General features: G+C 46.2%; 2 protein-coding genes across 12 annotated transcripts in view; one reads left to right on the forward strand and one right to left on the reverse strand.

The window, feature by feature from the left end:
* Window positions 1-6432, forward strand: part of GMPR (guanosine monophosphate reductase) — a 47858-nt gene extending 41426 nt beyond the window's left edge. For both annotated transcript variants that reach the window (XM_065052384.1, XM_065052383.1), the window contains one exon: window positions 1426-6432. In XM_065052384.1, the coding sequence (XP_064908456.1) occupies window positions 1426-1606 (181 nt within the window). In that variant the 3' untranslated portion in view covers window positions 1607-6432. The remainder of the gene's footprint in view (window positions 1-1425) is intronic.
* A 169-nt stretch (window positions 6433-6601) lies between these two features.
* Window positions 6602-16995, reverse strand: part of ATXN1 (ataxin 1) — a 358291-nt gene continuing 347897 nt past the window's right edge. For all 10 annotated transcript variants that reach the window (XM_065052371.1, XM_065052372.1, XM_065052375.1 and 7 more), the window contains one exon: window positions 6602-15191. In XM_065052371.1, coding sequence (XP_064908443.1) covers window positions 14661-15191 — 531 coding nt within the window. In that variant the 3' untranslated portion in view covers window positions 6602-14660. The remainder of the gene's footprint in view (window positions 15192-16995) is intronic.

Genomic DNA, 16995 nt, shown 5'->3' on the forward strand with positions numbered 1-16995 from the left:
AGGCCTTCTCTTCTGATGGCACTGGAGCTGAAAATAAAAGTGTGTGAACTCCCAGCAGCACAGGCCATGCAACACACCAGTGAGCCTTGCGCAGTCTGTGAGGGCAGTGGAACATACATTTTCCATTGGCTGCTTATTACAGCGTTTCTTTAAGAGTTTCAAGAAAAGAGTCAGTTACTCATCAGATGTAGGAAGATTAATCATGGTTCCTTTTTCACATGGCATATTATCACTTCTCCTTTATTGTGTCCCCAGGGCTTTGACCTCACATTTAAACTAACAAGGTGAAATATAGCCATGCTCACACTGAAGTACCTCCACATAGCCACTGTTGCATTTGTTAATTATTTGCCTCCAAACAGGCACGCCCGTTCTTTCTTGCCCTATTCCCTAGACAACTCGTTTAAGGGAAAAGTAAATAAAGCCACATTTACAACAATGACAGATCCCTGCCGTGATTTCTGCCTCTGTTTTGTAGGGGAGAAAGAGAGCAACTCCCTCCCCCCGCCCCAAACCTACCTCTCCAAAGAAGCCAGCATGCTGGGCAATACAAGCTTGCTCTAAAGCCTCCTCGGTGATCCTTGTGGATCCCTTCCAGTTCAGGACATACCATGATTCTGTGAGATCTGCTGGTGACTGGGGAGCTCAGCTGCAGGAATTGCTGAGCATGAGGCTGGAAAAAGCTGAAGGGGAAGGAGTGAAAGTTATTTGCCTGCGTTCTTCCATCATTTAGCTCTTCAGATGTGCTTATGAGAACAGTGAAATCTGTGCTGGCATGTGCCCGTACTTGACAGTATTGACAGCACTGTTGTTTTTTCTGGTCTTTTTGTCTGGCTCTGAACTGTGGTAGCTCACCTGTAGCTTCAGGAGACAGCTTTGCAGCAGGTTTCCATAACAGGTTTTCCTACTCCATCTCTGTGGGCTCTGGAGAATGAGAGGTAGGAGACAGTGTCTGGTCAGTGACATGGGACAGAGCCCGGGGGCTGTGAAGCCTCTGTAGAGCTGTGCTGAGGGGTGCCTGCTGAGAACCAGCTCCAATATTTCTGCCAGTTGCCTGAGCCTGGCCATTCCTTATACTTCAAACCTTGCAGTTCTCAAGGTCAAATTTACCTTTGGATAAACGGGAAGCTTGGCTTGCTTACAGACAGATAGTGGAAGGAAGGAAGGGGCAGATCCATACATACACTCATGGGCTTTCAGGGCATCTACAAGATTTGTCTGCCTCCAGTTCCCAGTATTGGTGGTGACTGGAGCTGAAGCATTCAGTGCTTGAGAGCACCAAGAAGCAACAGGGAAACAAGCAAAAAAGCTGGGGCAATGTTTGTAAACTGCAGCATACAGAGTATTGAGCTCCATATTGCTCCAGTAAACACACTATTATGTTTTGCCTCTGGACACAAATGCAGTAACCAATCTCTTCTCCAGGGCTTCAGAGGGCAGAACTGTGGAGGTACCATACAGAGGAGATGTGGAACTCACCATCCTGGACATCCTCGGCGGGCTGCGCTCCACCTGCACCTACGTGGGAGCTGCCAAACTCAAGGAACTGAGCAGGAGAACAACATTTATCAGAGTCACCCAGCAGCACAGCCAGGTCTTCTCTTAGCCCAGGTCTGAGGGGAACTGGAGAGAGGGGCGGAGGAGAGGAATAGGAAGGGCTGCTGTTGTGTTTTGCCTTCTCCTCCGTGTTCTGTTAGTGGCAAACTCTCCTCTCTCTCAGGATGGCAGCGTCATAGCCATTGGAGGGGCTATGGCTGGGATTTGGAAGGGGAAGGCTTTGCTATTAACCCAGTGCCATTGGTTCAAAATGCAATAGCCTCATCTTTTGTTGTTGTGCCTATTTTATTTTTCGATCAACATTTCTTCACCCGTTTTTTTCTCCCTCTGATAAATAGCTGCTGAAACATCAGTTAACAAGGAATTGGTTTATACAGACATGGCTGTTATGCCTGCACACATCACACACATTCCCTTTTTTAAGACTGACTTGTCAGCTACCACAGTTTTTGGTGGTGCATCCTCCTGAAATTGCAGGCTGGGAGAGAAAAAGATTCAAGGAATTGCGTGGCGAAATCAAAAATCAAATTCTGCTCATTTTTGTTCTGGCAAAAGCATAGATGTTTGTGGCATCGCTGCCAGCCTGCAGAGTGCCAGAGGTGGATAGTGGATGAGGCCTGGTTACTGGCGACTTCTTACTGTGAGGATAAAAATGCCAGATCTTTTTCACTCTCAGTTCACAGGGCTGGTTCTGCCATTCTTACTTCAGTCTCCCTATTCAATGTTTTTTGCCTCTTCAGAGAAGCTGGCATTGAATGTAGCCAACTTGTGCTGTCCCCCTTGCCCCCATCCGTGGAGATCATTCAGGAGACAAAAGCTCAGAGCTTGCCTGCTTTTTCGTGCATGCAGTTATTGAATTACTTGGGTTCCTGCCTTTACCTGCTCTCTGTGAACAGATTTTTAAGACATTGAAACTCAACAACAGTAATCCACCAAGGGGAGGCTTCTCTGCAGCCCTGCTTGTTCCCTAGCCTGTTCATACGCATTTAACAAAGACATAAAAATGCTGCGACATGCATTGTCTGTGGCCTGGTGACTGAGGCCAGAGGCATCAAATTTACTTTTGGTTATTTGGTACCACTCTTCTGCAGTCTTTGACACCATGAAAAGCAATATAGAGCTTTTGGCAGAACAGCCTGATTGCAAGACACTGGTAGGCTGAGATGGAGTTAAAGCATTTGCTCTAAAGGCAGTAATGAATGTTTAAGACTCTGGGTAACACTTTAATAAAGTGTAATGGCCCGCTAATTAATTGATAAATCACAAAGAAATTTCTTTGGAAATACACATTGCATCCACATGAATACCACAGTAGCTTGTTATAAATGATGTAAAAGTGAGCACCAATGAATTAATAATGCCTGGCCACTTACTTTAAAGTGCTGCTGAGATTGTAATACAGCAGATGTTACTTCAGTACTTCAGAGCTTTACTTTCCTTTCCTGTGGAAAGAGGCAGGCTTCCTTTGAAAAGCAAAAGAGTGATCTGTAGGAAGAGGAATAGCAAAGAAACTCTAGAATTAAATTTGTATGCTGGACTGCTCAAAAAGCCATGCACAAGGAGTGGTGCAACTGACCATGCTGAGGAGCAAATCTAGGCCACAGGCTGATCCCTGCTGATTTTGAAGTATGTTGTGCACATTAGAAAAAGCACAGAACGTCTTCCAAATAGCCTGGTATTCTAAATGTCTTCCATTTAACATATAGGACATAATTCTTAATTATGGTATGACCCCTTTCTCTCCTTTGGAGGTGAATAATGGCCTTAATGTGAGCACAGGTGATGCTTGTGCTGGCTTTAAGGACCATTTGTGCTACGCACATACCATAAAGTGACCTGGACGTAGAAGAGAAGCAGGCCCTAAGAGCAAAAGATTGGATCTCTATTCCCTCCAGCCTGAAAGCTTCATGTTAAGAAGTTGCCAGGCTCCTTTATCACAAACCCCAACGTGGGCCACACCCTGCTCTTACCTGCACTAAGCCCAGAGTATTAGTAACGGGCAGTATTACTACTCTGCATTGGTACAGCTGTAGGAGGTCACGGTTCCTTTATTTATGTGAAGTAAAGGGTTAGGGTACAAAGGCAAATGAACACCTTGGTCAGGAGTGGGGTTAGACCGTCACATTGCAGGCCTGACCAGAGCTGTCTCTCCACACTCGTGCCTTCACACGTGGGAAGTGCAGCAGTCTGCTGGTCTCACGCCTACTCTCGCTAGTGCTTTTCTACTTTTTTTTAGCTACATTTCTAAACAGAACGTAAGAATACATATACATATGTAAAAATATATATATTTGTAAACATTTTTTAAAAAAAGATCATACGCACACTGAACAGAGCAGCTTTATGACATGTCTCTGGAACAGTTTCTTTTCTGAAGGGCAGGCGCTGGGGACAAGGGGGGCGGCCTCTCCACAGGTGTGGCATGCGTGGAGCCTCCTCTCCAGGCAGATTGCACCCTTACACAGCCAGCCTGGCCTGGGGCCACTCTTAGGCACACATTTTCCTTCCCCTTGCACACTTACCTCTGACTGACTGCTGATTCATAGGAATGGGTGCGGATAAGCTAATCTTATTTTGTCCCCCCAAAATCTCCAGGCTGTGAATGACATTAATGCTAAAAATAATTACTGATAAAGCTTTGAATTAAGGTATTTGGTTTTTCTAAATGGCAGCTCTTACCGTCATCTGGATAAGCAGCATGTTTTCTTCTCCTCCCTCCAAAGCAAATGGGAGAGAGAAATCAGCTGCATCTCACCTGTCTCACGTTATATGCCGGTTTTGTTCAGGGATAACCCCCAACTATGTCAGCGCTCACCATTTACACTGCACATGTCCAGCTCTCAGACAGGATGGAAAATGGAAAAACAAACCAAAAAAAAAGATGAGCTGGAGCCCTCCTTTAACACCCAGTCCTATGCCCTAGTAGTTGCTCTAATCTTCACTTAGCCCCAGGTGCTGAGCCCTGCTCAAGTCCACTGCCACTCTCGCAAGGAACTAGGGGGCAGAGAGGGGGCAGAGGGCACGCTATGCCTGCCAGGATGGTCCCAGCAAAAACCACAACTACTGATAAATGCCACGTGCCATTTGTGGATCTACCTCACCTCATTTAACCAGGTTCTTTGTTACTTGGTGTCCTTCTGTGGGAAGTGTAATTCGTAAAAGCTTAGTGTTGGGTGATTGTGCATGAACTGGTCTTCTTTAATCCTACCACCCCAACCCCATCCTGTCTAGAGGAACACTGTGAATGTGACAATCTGCACCGTAGGCTGAGCTCATGCCTGCTTCTCCCAGCCAGGCAACTGTTGAGCACTCAAGAGCAATGTTGAGGTTCAGCCCACTGGCTCTGCAGTGATTTGGTTTAATGTACCAAAACCCAACAAGCAGGGTGCTGAAAAGGGCCATGTTACATTATCAAAGCAATACCTGCTGAGTGAGTCCATCTCTGGCTTCTTGAAACAGAAGGACTTGTAAAACACCCACCCTCATTCTGGAGTCCCCTTGCTGCAGCACGTTGTGCAGGGTGGGCTGGCTGGTCCCTGTACCCGTGCAGCCTGGCTTACCTGAACGCTCCTTGGGGAGGGAGTGCTTGGCACGGCAGCAACCTCGCTCACGCCCAAGTGACTGCATGGAGCACACCTGTAGACCTCCTCATGGGCATAAGCCCAGCCTGTTTAAGGAGTGGGCCTTTAGCCAGCATCCTGCAGGCTGCCACACAAGCCAGGCAGGTCTCTTTGCTCTGAAAGAAACAAGTGCACGAATCCAGTGAGTGCAGGCCTCCCCCTCTGCTCATTAGCACAGCTGCCTCACCCCCATCAGCCATGGGGCAGGGGCTTTGGCCGTGCAGCTTTGTACTCACCTTAGGGCATTGCAGGGGACGGGTGTGTGTGTGAATGTAGGATGAGCTCACCCTGTAAATGTGGAGAGTTGTCAGCAGGGGCAGGAAGACTCTCTGCTTACCTTTGGAGGAGCTTTTCCCATATGAAGTGTGCCTGTGTGTTCTTTTCAGCTAGTCAACAGAGTGGGAGAAAGGATGGGGGTGAGCAAGAAACACAGCAGCAATTAGCCAAGCCCCACCGTGCTGGGACAGGGGGTTGGTGCTCTCCAGTCACGGACACATTGAGTTTTCTGAACCAAGCACTCCCTAGGTAATACCTGTTGAGCTCCACTGTCTTGAACAGACTTGCTGCTACAGCTTTTGGCCAGTGTACATATAGCATCTGTCCATCACCGCCTCCCACCTCTCCACCCTGGGGGGCTGTTGCTTTCTAGTTGCTAGTATCTGTTTTATACCAAAAGTTCTTTGTTGGAGCCAGGAGGGCCTCTGCAACCAGTGCCAGGTTTGGCCTTGCTTGTATAGAATAAACCCCAAAAGCCAAGGCCCGAGAAGAGCAGAGTGCTCTCTGCAGCAGCCAGAGCCAGCAGGCAGGAGAGGGCCGAGCACTCCCCTGTGGGCTGCCCAGGGGCAGAGCAGCCACAGCACATCTGGGTTAGATGCTGGCACAGCTCCTCACCCCTAAACACAGCACGGACCTTCCCCTGCTGCCTTTGCTTTGCTTGCGGTCACGCAGATGTTAAAGTGAGCCCTCCCCAGCATTTACTTGACACAGTGTTTAGTGGTTGGAGTTTTCATACGTAAATAAATAATTCAGAGTCCAAAACTCCTTGGTGTTGCCTGCGATATCTGTCAAGCGCTTCTGTGTAATCGGCCAAAAAAGAGCCGATGAGTGTTTGATGTTTTCTGGCCCTGCTCGGCCCTGCCGAGGTGGCAACCTCAGTGTGTGCGCAGTGCCTCTGGTGCATGTGGCACCATCATTTAAAGTGTTTGAAAGTTGTACATGGAAAGTTTTGTTATGCAATAAAGAGTTAACTCTGGAAGTTTGCAGAGGGTTTTATGGCCCTGGATGGGTATGCGTGCATTTCCACATTGTGACAAATAAAGGCAAACGCTCTACAATGCACTGCTGATGGGGGGATGGGGGGAATTAAACTGGACAAATTACTTCCCTAGGAGAGCTCTCACACAGTTATAACAACAAAACACGCATTTGCAATTGGCACTGTTATTTTATTAGTACGAGTATACTGAAACAATAAACTTGTACTGGTATACAGACAATTTCTTTAAAACAATTTTGTTCAAATTTTGAATCAAACATTGTTTTATTATAATAATGAAATAATTTCTACCTAGAAAACCTGCAAGCACCATCAAAGAAAGGGACCATAAAATTCAATAAACAGACGCGAGTGTATCCTACAAATAGACACACCACCATTAGAAAATAGAATATGAATTCTTCCATTTTTTTTAATATTTGTTTTAAAAAAGCTAGTGCAAGTACAATATTTTACACTGGAATTACAGAGAGTATGCACGCATATGGAAAAAAGTTCTCCTGTCACAATAAAAGCTCTTAACTATGTCTGTATGCACTTAAAATCTTCTCCTCTTTTCAATAAGGTGCAAAACGTTATTCCCTCCCTATTTCTCCTTTGTACTGGCCATGTCAGCTCAATTTCTCCCCAACACAAAGCTGCGATATCCCTTTTACTGGGCCTACACTAAGGAACTACACTGGAAGTGTGATTTGCAACAACCAGACCATTTAAGAAAACCAAAAAAAAACCCTAAAAAAAATAAGGAAGAAAAAAAACCTTTAAAAAACTACTGCTGTAGAATGGCTAAACCTTCACCCGGCACGGCCCCGCGCCAAGCGCTGCCGCTGGCTGCTGGGAGCGGTGACATAGCTAGTACAAAATGATTTTCAGTAGCTCACCCAAACTGAAAAAGGTTGGGAAATCCTCCCCCCCTCCCCGCCCCGTTTTGTAACACTGTGAAAAGAACAGTGTTCCACAAGTTAATATATTATCCAAAAAAAAAAAAAAAAAAAAAAAAGCAAATACATACATTAGTGAGTTTCAACATTAGCTGACTGTTGTGAAGAGTTGCATCTATGCCTTAACAGATGAGTGACTTCGCCAAGAGGCCAGCCCGACGGCCAGGCAGAAGACACAGAGCGAGCCCCCCGCAGCTGCCCCAGGCCCGTTTTGCCCTTGGCTACCCAGACCCCAACGCGACTGCCTCGGACAGGAGTGCTGCACAGCACGTTCAAAGGGTGAATACGTGGGTCCTGGACTTCTTAAAGCAAACGCCAGGGCAGGATGGCTGTGAGGGGGCAGAGTGGGGCTGCCCGGGGAGCCTGGTGGTCCCACACCAGCTCCGTGCCGGTCGAGGATCTGGGCCCTGAAGTTTCTGCTCGTCAGCAATCCTGTAGTACAGCCATGGTGGCTTCAACAACTGACTGACTAACGCCCGCCGTGAACAACACTTCCAATGCATACCTACCGCGTGGTCAAGGGAAAGGGCACAGGAGCTTTGACCGCTCAAAATAGAAGCGAACAAAAAAGAAACTATCTTGGATGAAGCCTCCATAAAATCCTCAGTGGAAGACTTGAGTCCTTTCAGCTAACAAGAAAAAAAACCCTACAGAAACCTTAGAGACTGTTATTGTATAAATACTACCTGTTGGCTGAATGCACTTCATTTGTAACACAACTGGGGCTGGTTTTCTGAGCACCCAGGGGGGTCACTTGGACAGGGTGAGTATTTTCTGTCCCCTGTGCTTGCAGGAGCCAAAGCTTGGGTTACCTCTGGGGAGGGGGACGGGTGCAGCCTGAAACTTCACACCCTCCGCCCTGCCACTGGCTCCCAGCTGCCCAGCTCAATCTTTGGACTGGAAAAGGACCCTCTCCTCAGAAACTGCTTCAGGATCCTCTCCTTTTGGCTTCTGAAAAAAACACTGGTCTCATCATCTGTCAAGACCATCACTGGAAACATGCTCTGTGTGACTGACTGCTCCCCAGCAGCTCCAAAAGCGGAGTCTGGGAGAGAGGGGGCAGTGATGGGGCTCAGAAGGCCGGGTTGCCCGGGGTATCGCTCTGCTGCTAGCGCTGGGCTAGGATCCCTTGTTAGAAGCACTTCTTGCTCAGGGTTATACTCTTTGGGTTTCGTCTGCAACAGGAAGTGCTGAAAAAACACAGAACAGCATCCCGGAGGGAGGAAAAAAAACGGGACCGAAAGGCTTCAGCAGGAACCAAGCAGGTTGCGCTCAACAGCCAAGGGCACGGCCAAGGCCTCCCTCAAAACCAGCCTTGCCCCGTGGGCTGCCAGGGGCCCCCCTGGCGCAGGCAGGAGAGACTTAAAGCCAAAACGCAGCTGGAGAGCAAGACTCTGGTTTTGCACAGTAGCCACCCTTTGAAGTGCCTGGTAGCCGCGCTCGAGAACTGCCGCTCCAGGGTATATGCTCAGCACAGGAATAAACAAGTGTGAAGCGTGACTCCATTCCCCAGAAATGGGACCCATGTAATACGAACAGAAAATTAAGCACAGTTGTTCTTTAAGAGCCTTTTAAGTAATAATTCTTCCTGGCCAAGGCCAATACAAATCAGATCATCTAGACATGACATTTTCTATATACAAAAAACATGTAACTTTTCAACCTTTCTCTTCTTTTGTATTTAAAAACTTTTTTTTTTTTTTTTTACAAACAAGGTATGAAACTCACTGTTCAAACAGAGCCATCTCTTTTTCAAACACTGAATGAATCACTCCAACATTCATTTTTCTTTTGTGCAATTTTTTAAAACATTACCTGTACTCCTCAATGTGAGTGCTTCAAAAAAAGTTTCTATTTTTAATAAGCTTCTCAAATTAGGTTTACATCAAAAAATATTCCCACAAGGTATAGTGCTACAAGAAAAGATCCTATCAGTAAAGGTAACACATCTGAAGCGAGGTCGTCTATGTAAAAGAAATTGAACTCTGGAGTAGAGGTGTGCAACGCGTTTGGAATTTCCCTATTGACACAAAGCAAGGCTGTCCTCAGGACAGGGATCAAGTACACATGTAGGCATACGTGTAAAAAAAAAATCCACACATATTTATTTGTGTGCAAACAGACACTCCCGTCTGCGTGTGCACGTATGCGTATCTGCATCAACAAATTCTCATTTTGCCATGTATTTTAGGATTGGGGGGGTGGGAGGGTTGGATAAACCAGAGGAAAGGAGATTACTGCCCGCACTCTGGTGGTGCGCTCATCCCCCTTGCTTTTCACATCAGCACCAGCCAGAGCCCAGAGCAGGCTCTGCTGTCACCTGTGAGGATGGGGAGGGAAGAAATGGAAATCATTTGTATGAGTGCATGTCCCATTTTGCCATTTGTCGAGTTCCTGGGACAGCAGAAGTGTTCCAACGGGCCAGATCCCCACCACCCGCCTGGGGCTTTCGCCCTGCTGAACCTGGACATCACCCAAGATTTTTCCAGCCGCCTGGTTAAGGTCAGGACGTGGCCGCGACTGAACCGAGCTGTGATTTCACAAAGATTTATACGTGTGCTTCTCAGTGAGCTCCTGAGCAGCCTTCGCCAGCCAGCTCGGCCCTCCCGCAAGCACATGCGTAAGTTTTTGCAGAACTGGGTTCCAGACACGCAGAGCACTGCGCCAAGAGAACCCCCCCCACCGTCTTTGAAATAACACTATTAGTGTTTAAAAATACTGAGGATTCGCTCTCCTTGATACAGGATTTTTTTTTTTTTTTTAGCAGTTGCAAGTATTAACAGAATTTCACCGTTTCCATTTTCCTACAACACACTTTAAAGTAAAATAAATCTCCGCATTTTCACGATAACCAACAGCTACAGTTTGTGCTGAGCATGCTGCTTTTGTATTGCCATCTAAATGAGATCTACAAAGTTTAAACCACAAGATGCAGGAAATCCAAACTTGTCTGTAACATTGTACATCCCTACTCCGGAGCAGTAAAAGTGCTGCTTCTGGTCACATCAGTGTACCACACATATGCCAGCCCCATCCCTGAGTAAAAGGTGTGAAAGGTTTCTAAATGTTCCTTGATTTAAGGGAAATGAGAGTAGTGATGTCACTTCCCCACGCCAAGAAAATGACGGGAACGACAGGTCAAATGAAGCGACAGCGGCATGAAGGAATTAATAAAAAGAAAAAGGAACATGCGTGTCCCCCCCTCCTCCCGAGGTCTGCGTTTTTGAGGGAAAGCGAGCCCAAGGGCAACGCACAAAATGGTAAAACAGGTCAACTGCGACTCCGATTTGGGTCTCGACCAGTGGACTTGAGGTAAGTGACATCAAAATCAAATTCCCCATGATGTGGCCCAGACGAACTGAAACAATGCCTAAGTTAAACACTATAAGGAACAGTCACTTTATATATATAGATATATAGATAGATTAGATAGATAGATAGCTTTTTTTTTTTTTTTTTAGAAATCCCTATAAAGAGGTTCTTGTTTTATTTTTCTTCGCCCTGACTAATTTCTTGGTGATTGTATGCATTTTGTTGTAAACTAAATAGGCCTGCTGAAAAGAAAGAAGAAAAAAAAAAGACAAAAAGAAAAACTATTGTCAGTTACTATTGCCAAGTGGACGCCGCGCAGCAGCAGCAGCAGCAGCGTCTAAACCTCCTCCTTCAGCTTGGCCTCAGCATCTCCGTGCCCGCGAGTGGCATTTTTGCCTGTGCCCAGGGACTGATGGTGCTTCCCGGGCGGGGACTCGCTTCAAGGGATGCTCAGTGCCGGGGGGAGAGGCAAAGCATCCCCCTTTTGCAAAGGACTTGGTCCCAGGGGGGGATCTTTCTCTCCTCGGGGGGAGTCAGGTCTTGTCTGTGTGCTGCCCTCCGCCTGGTTGGCACACAGATATTAATACATCATTTTTTGCTTTTTTTCTTCCTGGATCTTTCTTAACATCAGATACACAAAGGGTTGGTGTTTCCCGGGGCAAGGGATGCTTCACCCTTAACACATTATTTTTTTTTGGGGGGGTAGGAGGACAGGCAGCTACTAATAGTGAAAAAAAGAACTAAAAAATAAGAAGGAACAAAGAAAAAAACGATTAGAATAAACAACAAAACAAAGCGATGGGAAATCAGAAGTGGGTATGAGATCTAGCGAACACCGCGCGGGTGAGTCTAAGTTGGCACGTAAAGTATTGCACATCCTACAAAAGCCAAAGCACGGAAAGGGACAATTGTTTGCAAAGAACCAGTTATTTCAGAATTCCCCGGTCTGAAATACAAGCACAGAACTAATACATTCCTATTGCTCCAAATGTATTTTTTTATTATTATTATTTTTTTAGTGTTAGTTGAATAGATCCAGTCAGTTTAATAGCCGCTGCTTCCTTATTAACCACAAATGTGTATGCGTATGGTTTCACTTGAGATTTTTTTTTCGAGTATGCATGAAGTACAGAAATAGTGGTACGACTGTGAACTAAAATCTGTATTTCTTTCTATTCCTTTACCATCAAAGCTTAAAAACAAAACAGGAAACAAAACAAAACAATAAATTGCAAGTGCCCTGAGCAGAGTATATGGAAGATTAAGCAACTTCTCTGAGCAGAAATATTAACAGATAAGCACTAACTAAGCAGTGTGACTGTGAGAAGAAACCCACTCAGCTATTTGGTAGCCTGCCGAGAGGTTAATAAAATTCAAGGAAATTCAAGAATAGTTTCAAGCTATTTTAAATGTATTTCAACTTTTTGGTGCACCCCAGAATATGGTATAAAAACAATTAGTTCTGGTGTGAGCTAATTTCAAGTAACAGAGTCAAAGCTGGGGTTCGGGGTTAACATTTCTTCTCTTAAATAAAGGGACTGTATTTTAGGGGAGAGGGAAAACAAGATTTTAAATAACTTTTGTTTACTTTAGGTCGCTGCGTTTCTAACGACGGGACTTTTATATTTCCTTTTCTCCCCATCTGTACAGCTTTTCCAGAGCTTCCCCAAGGATGTCGAGCCCGCCCACTCAAGCCAGGCCTAAGCGCCATCCCCGGGGCTGGGGATCCCGCCAAAGGGATCTTTCCAGGGGCAGCAACAAGACTCCAGCGCTCGGCCCCATGGTGCTTCATCCCCGCACCTCCCCGGGGCTCCCGCAGGAGGGGGGTGCACAGCACCCCAAAGGATCCGGCCCCAACCTGGGGAAAAGGAAAGACTGAACGGCGTGAATCCCTCCCTCCCCCCCCGCCCCATCCCCATCCTACTTGGTTTGTACCAAACTCTTGAGATCTCGCCTTTCCAATGGAAAACCATGCAATTAAAATAACAAATAATAATAATAATAAAATAACAATAGGTTTGTTTTCAAAACAAACAAACACCTTGCTTACGTATAGAAATGTTTCTTGTGGAAAACTCTCTCAGCAAGTCTGAAGAAAAATTCTCAGAGCTGTCCCGGTAGGACCTGGTTCTGTGTGGCAGATATGGTAGAAAGACCAAAAATGAACTCTGAAAGGAACGTAACCCTATGAAATGGCCTAGAGCATAGGCAGGTTAGTGAGTAATTGCTACATTTGTTTATGCTCTTTCAGACCCCCCCTAACCCACAACATTATTAGGTAAAAACTGCAGGAATACCACACAAATGATAAACTCAAGATGTGCAAATTGCAAGATTCTTTAAAGTCCATCTTTTTCAAAAACACTGGACAATGATTTTTTTTCCCTCTTTCCTTTTTCCTTTCTCTTATTTTTTTTTAATTATCTGTCAGCTCACATATGCCTTTAACTCTTTCTCAAGCATTAAAGTTTAAAAAGTGCCTCCTATTAAGTAGTCCTTTGTGGACAATGACTGTCACATACTAGTTCAATAATTCACATTCATCCCTTTGAAACCACATTAAAACTTTCAGCATCTTGCCTGTGAGAAAACTTTACATAGTTGCATGTAGTTACAGTGTTGAAGAGATTTGTTTGTTGTTGTTGTTGTTGTTGTTGTTGTTGTTGCTTTCTGAGCAGATTAAAGTGAGATACAGTACGTACTGAGTGTTAGACCAGGATGCTCAGTAATAAAGTGTGAACAGCATTTTAAGTGCTTAAAGACATTCTAGGTTCATCTCCAACAGCGGATTCCTGTGTCACACCGAAATCTGAAAAAAAGTGGCACCAGTTGTCCATAATCATGAACTCAAAACAGTACTAAAGACAAAGGATTTGCAACCTAACTGCGAACAACGGATGCCTGTGATCTCCCAGGGGCAGTACGCATCTACCTTGTGGAAGCAAATGTCAATGGCGTAACCCGGTCGGTTTGTCTAACACTGCACAGAAACAGGAGCGAGCCTGAGCCAGGCGCATCTGTGGAGCCGGAGGCCTCCTCACCCACACCCACGCACACCCACGACACACGCACCCACCCACCCACCCCATCGCCGGCAAGGAAAACCTTGCAGGGCGACCGGAGCAAGAGCCTGTACAGCCTCCCCATCTGCTGACTCCGGGCAATGGAACTGCACTAGCAAGCAGAAAGGAAATGTTGGTGTGGCAGTTGCTTTAGGAATAAAAATCAGTGCAGTCAGACCCCATGGGGGGAAAAAATATATATATACATATACACACACACAAATATATATATATATATATATATATAAAAATATATACATATATATATATATATACTGTAGAGCCTTGATTAAGTGTTGGCTTGTTGTTGAAAACATCCGATCCTTCTCAAGAAGACCCGTGGGTGGTGTCCTCAACATTGGGTGAGGAAACCTCTTCACCAACCAGACACAGAACCCCAGTCCCTCCTCGGGACTGGTGCGCACACACACTCACACACACGCGCGCACACACCCCACGCCTGACACGCACCTCTGCTACAGTTCCCTTCTCCTCACCTCCCTCCAGAAAAAAAACTAGAACGGGAACCAAAACAACAAAACGAAAACAAAAGAAACAGCGACAAAAAGGAAACAAAATCACAGCTGGACCCTGTCCTACACGAGGTGTTAGAAAACAGGAGCCATGACAACACATTCATTTCCACTAAGGGTGTGTGAAGCAGATACTGCCCCTTCCGTAGCTCTCGATAAACCTAGTCACTGACAAACACTTGTGGAAAAACATATGCACCAGTCTCCTGCATAATACCAGCTGCAACTATAACAACAAGGTTATAACATAAACCTAAAATAAGATGATAACATGTAAATACTGGGTTATTTAGTCTACAGTACAGTAATCTGGATAAAAATGACAAGGGATAGCCTAATTTCCTTTCCCCAAACAACTTTTACTTTCCTACGTTGGATCGACCTTCAATGCAAATCTTAACCTCCTGAGGAATAAAAGAAGGCTTGGGAAGAGTCAAAGGTGGCTCCTCTTCTGATTTCTCTAGTTTTCGTGTTTCGGGGGCTGACCACCTCCTCTTCCTCGTTGCCGGGGGCTTGCTGGGTTCTGTTTTGGTGAGCAAAGGTGCTGCAGGCAATCCTATTTTGTCCGGAAACTTCAGTTCACCATTCTCAGCTAACATCTGTGCGCTTCCCTGATTAATCCCGTTTTCCTGCTCCGCACACCTGTGTCTACTTCCAGCTAGACTGTCATTCTTTGAATGCTTCAGCAAGATGCTAGCTGAGTCCACGGGCTGGCCCTTTTTAATAGAGCCGTTCTTCAGGTTCTTGAGCGTGAGAGATATGCAGACGTCCCCCACCGACAGTTTGGAGCATGGCAAATCAAAGAGATGGCTGGTTCTCTCGGGGCAGCAGGATGACCAGCCTTGTCCAAATACAAAAAAAGGGTATTCTACCAAGACTTCCACGCTGACCTGCAGAAAGAGAAGGGACAACAGAGAGAGAGACAGAGGGAGAGAGAAGGGAGAGCATGAGATCACCCGTATGCCCTCACACACGTTGTGCAGCAGACGGCGCTCGCCGAGGGGGAAAGGGATGAAACCCAAATTGCAAAAGCGACGCTCAGTTTCTGCGAAATCAGTGCATTGACCGGTGGACTTCATGCCTGTCCTTGTCAAATGAGTGTTAATGGTTTATCTGAGCTCGGCATTTCTTAGCACAAGACCTTGTCGGGAACAAAGTTTTACCTTTATCCAGCTGCTCAGAGAGGCATAAGAGGCAAAAAGGCTTTGGCATCTGGCAACCTCCTTTCCACACTGTACCCTTGTGGTACCTAGAACCTGTCATCTACACCTAAAGACACTTTCCAGCCAAAGGAGGGTTTAAAGAAAGCTCCCCAAGGCTGCAAGAAGCTCTGGCTCCTGCTCCCAGCTCTGACATACCATTTCCTAAACTACCATCATCCTGATCTCCACCCATACAAGCCTATACTTACTAGCCTTAAACACATGAAGCATGCTGATGGGAACCATGAGCATGTGCAGAGTTGTAGCTGTAAGAGCGGCGAGTGTGAACCCACCATCCCCCAGCAGTCCTGTTCCCAGTCCAGTTTCTTCCTTCTCACACCTGCTGTCCCACCCTACAGCTGAGTTCACCTCTTTGCCCTTCCTCAGGGAAAGGATCATCTGTCCTCCTCCTCCTGCAGCTCCTGCACTGAGTCTCCTTTTCTGCCCTGTCTCCTCTGCCCCCCACTTCAACAGCATATCTGGTTACGAACCCTATCAAACAGGGAGCTGCAATAGCCAGGAGAACAAACCATCAACAGCTGCCCACTGCTTCCTGACCTTGCAGATGCCAGGGCCTGAGGTCCCAACACCATAAAGAACCTAAACAGCCACTTATCTTTGCAGGTGTCAGCACTGCAGCACTCGCTGCACGGCGCTGCGTCTGCAGGCTCCATCAGTTGATGTGGGCCCATGCAAGCCATGGCCCATGGGGCCAAACCCCCACCTGGCACACACCCATGAGGGCTGGAAATCACGACTAATACTTTTTAAAAATTTAGCACGTTTTTAACTTGCTGTGCGTAACACCAATAAGGTCTGCAACTCCAAGAGGGTGGCTTATGCTGAAGGCAGGATCCTGGTCTGATGGTGTAACCATCTCCTGCCACTCTGCCTGCCCAGCAGAGCAAGCCACTATACAAGGAATTTTGAAAGGAGCAGTTTAGAGGCACTAGATACTCCCCAAAACATTGATTTCTGTCGTATTAAAGCTCTTCCGACCAGAACTGTCTGCCAACAGCCAACTACACACATGGCAACAGTGGAAAGGGACCTGACTCTAGGCCTGGTTTATACTTTGAAGCATAAGTGGGGGGAGGTAACCATCGAAGACCCATCCTTCAATGCTGCTGGATAGAAACACTTAAGTGCCAGGATTTGCAGAAATATTTGGCCAGAGCTTGGGACCCTATTCCACACATATTCCTCTCAGTAAGGCATCTGACTGGGAGAAGTGGTGAATATCCAGTATCTCCCATGGACTTAAATGGAAACTGCTGTCTACACAGAGTTGTAGGCTTCTCTCCAGGCTTGGATCATCTGGTGGATGCAGCTTTCTCCTTTATATTACTATGTCTCTCCTCTTTCTTTCTTCCTTCCTGCCTGCTATATTTTTTTCTTTCTTTTTATACTTACCCATCCTTGTCAAAAGCTATTTGTATCTGTGGGAATCATGCATGCTTGTGTGCATTATCCTCACCGACACACAAGCTCC

Source organism: Columba livia, chromosome 2, assembly GCF_036013475.1.
Source record: "Columba livia isolate bColLiv1 breed racing homer chromosome 2, bColLiv1.pat.W.v2, whole genome shotgun sequence".
NCBI lineage: Eukaryota > Metazoa > Chordata > Aves > Columbiformes > Columbidae > Columba > Columba livia.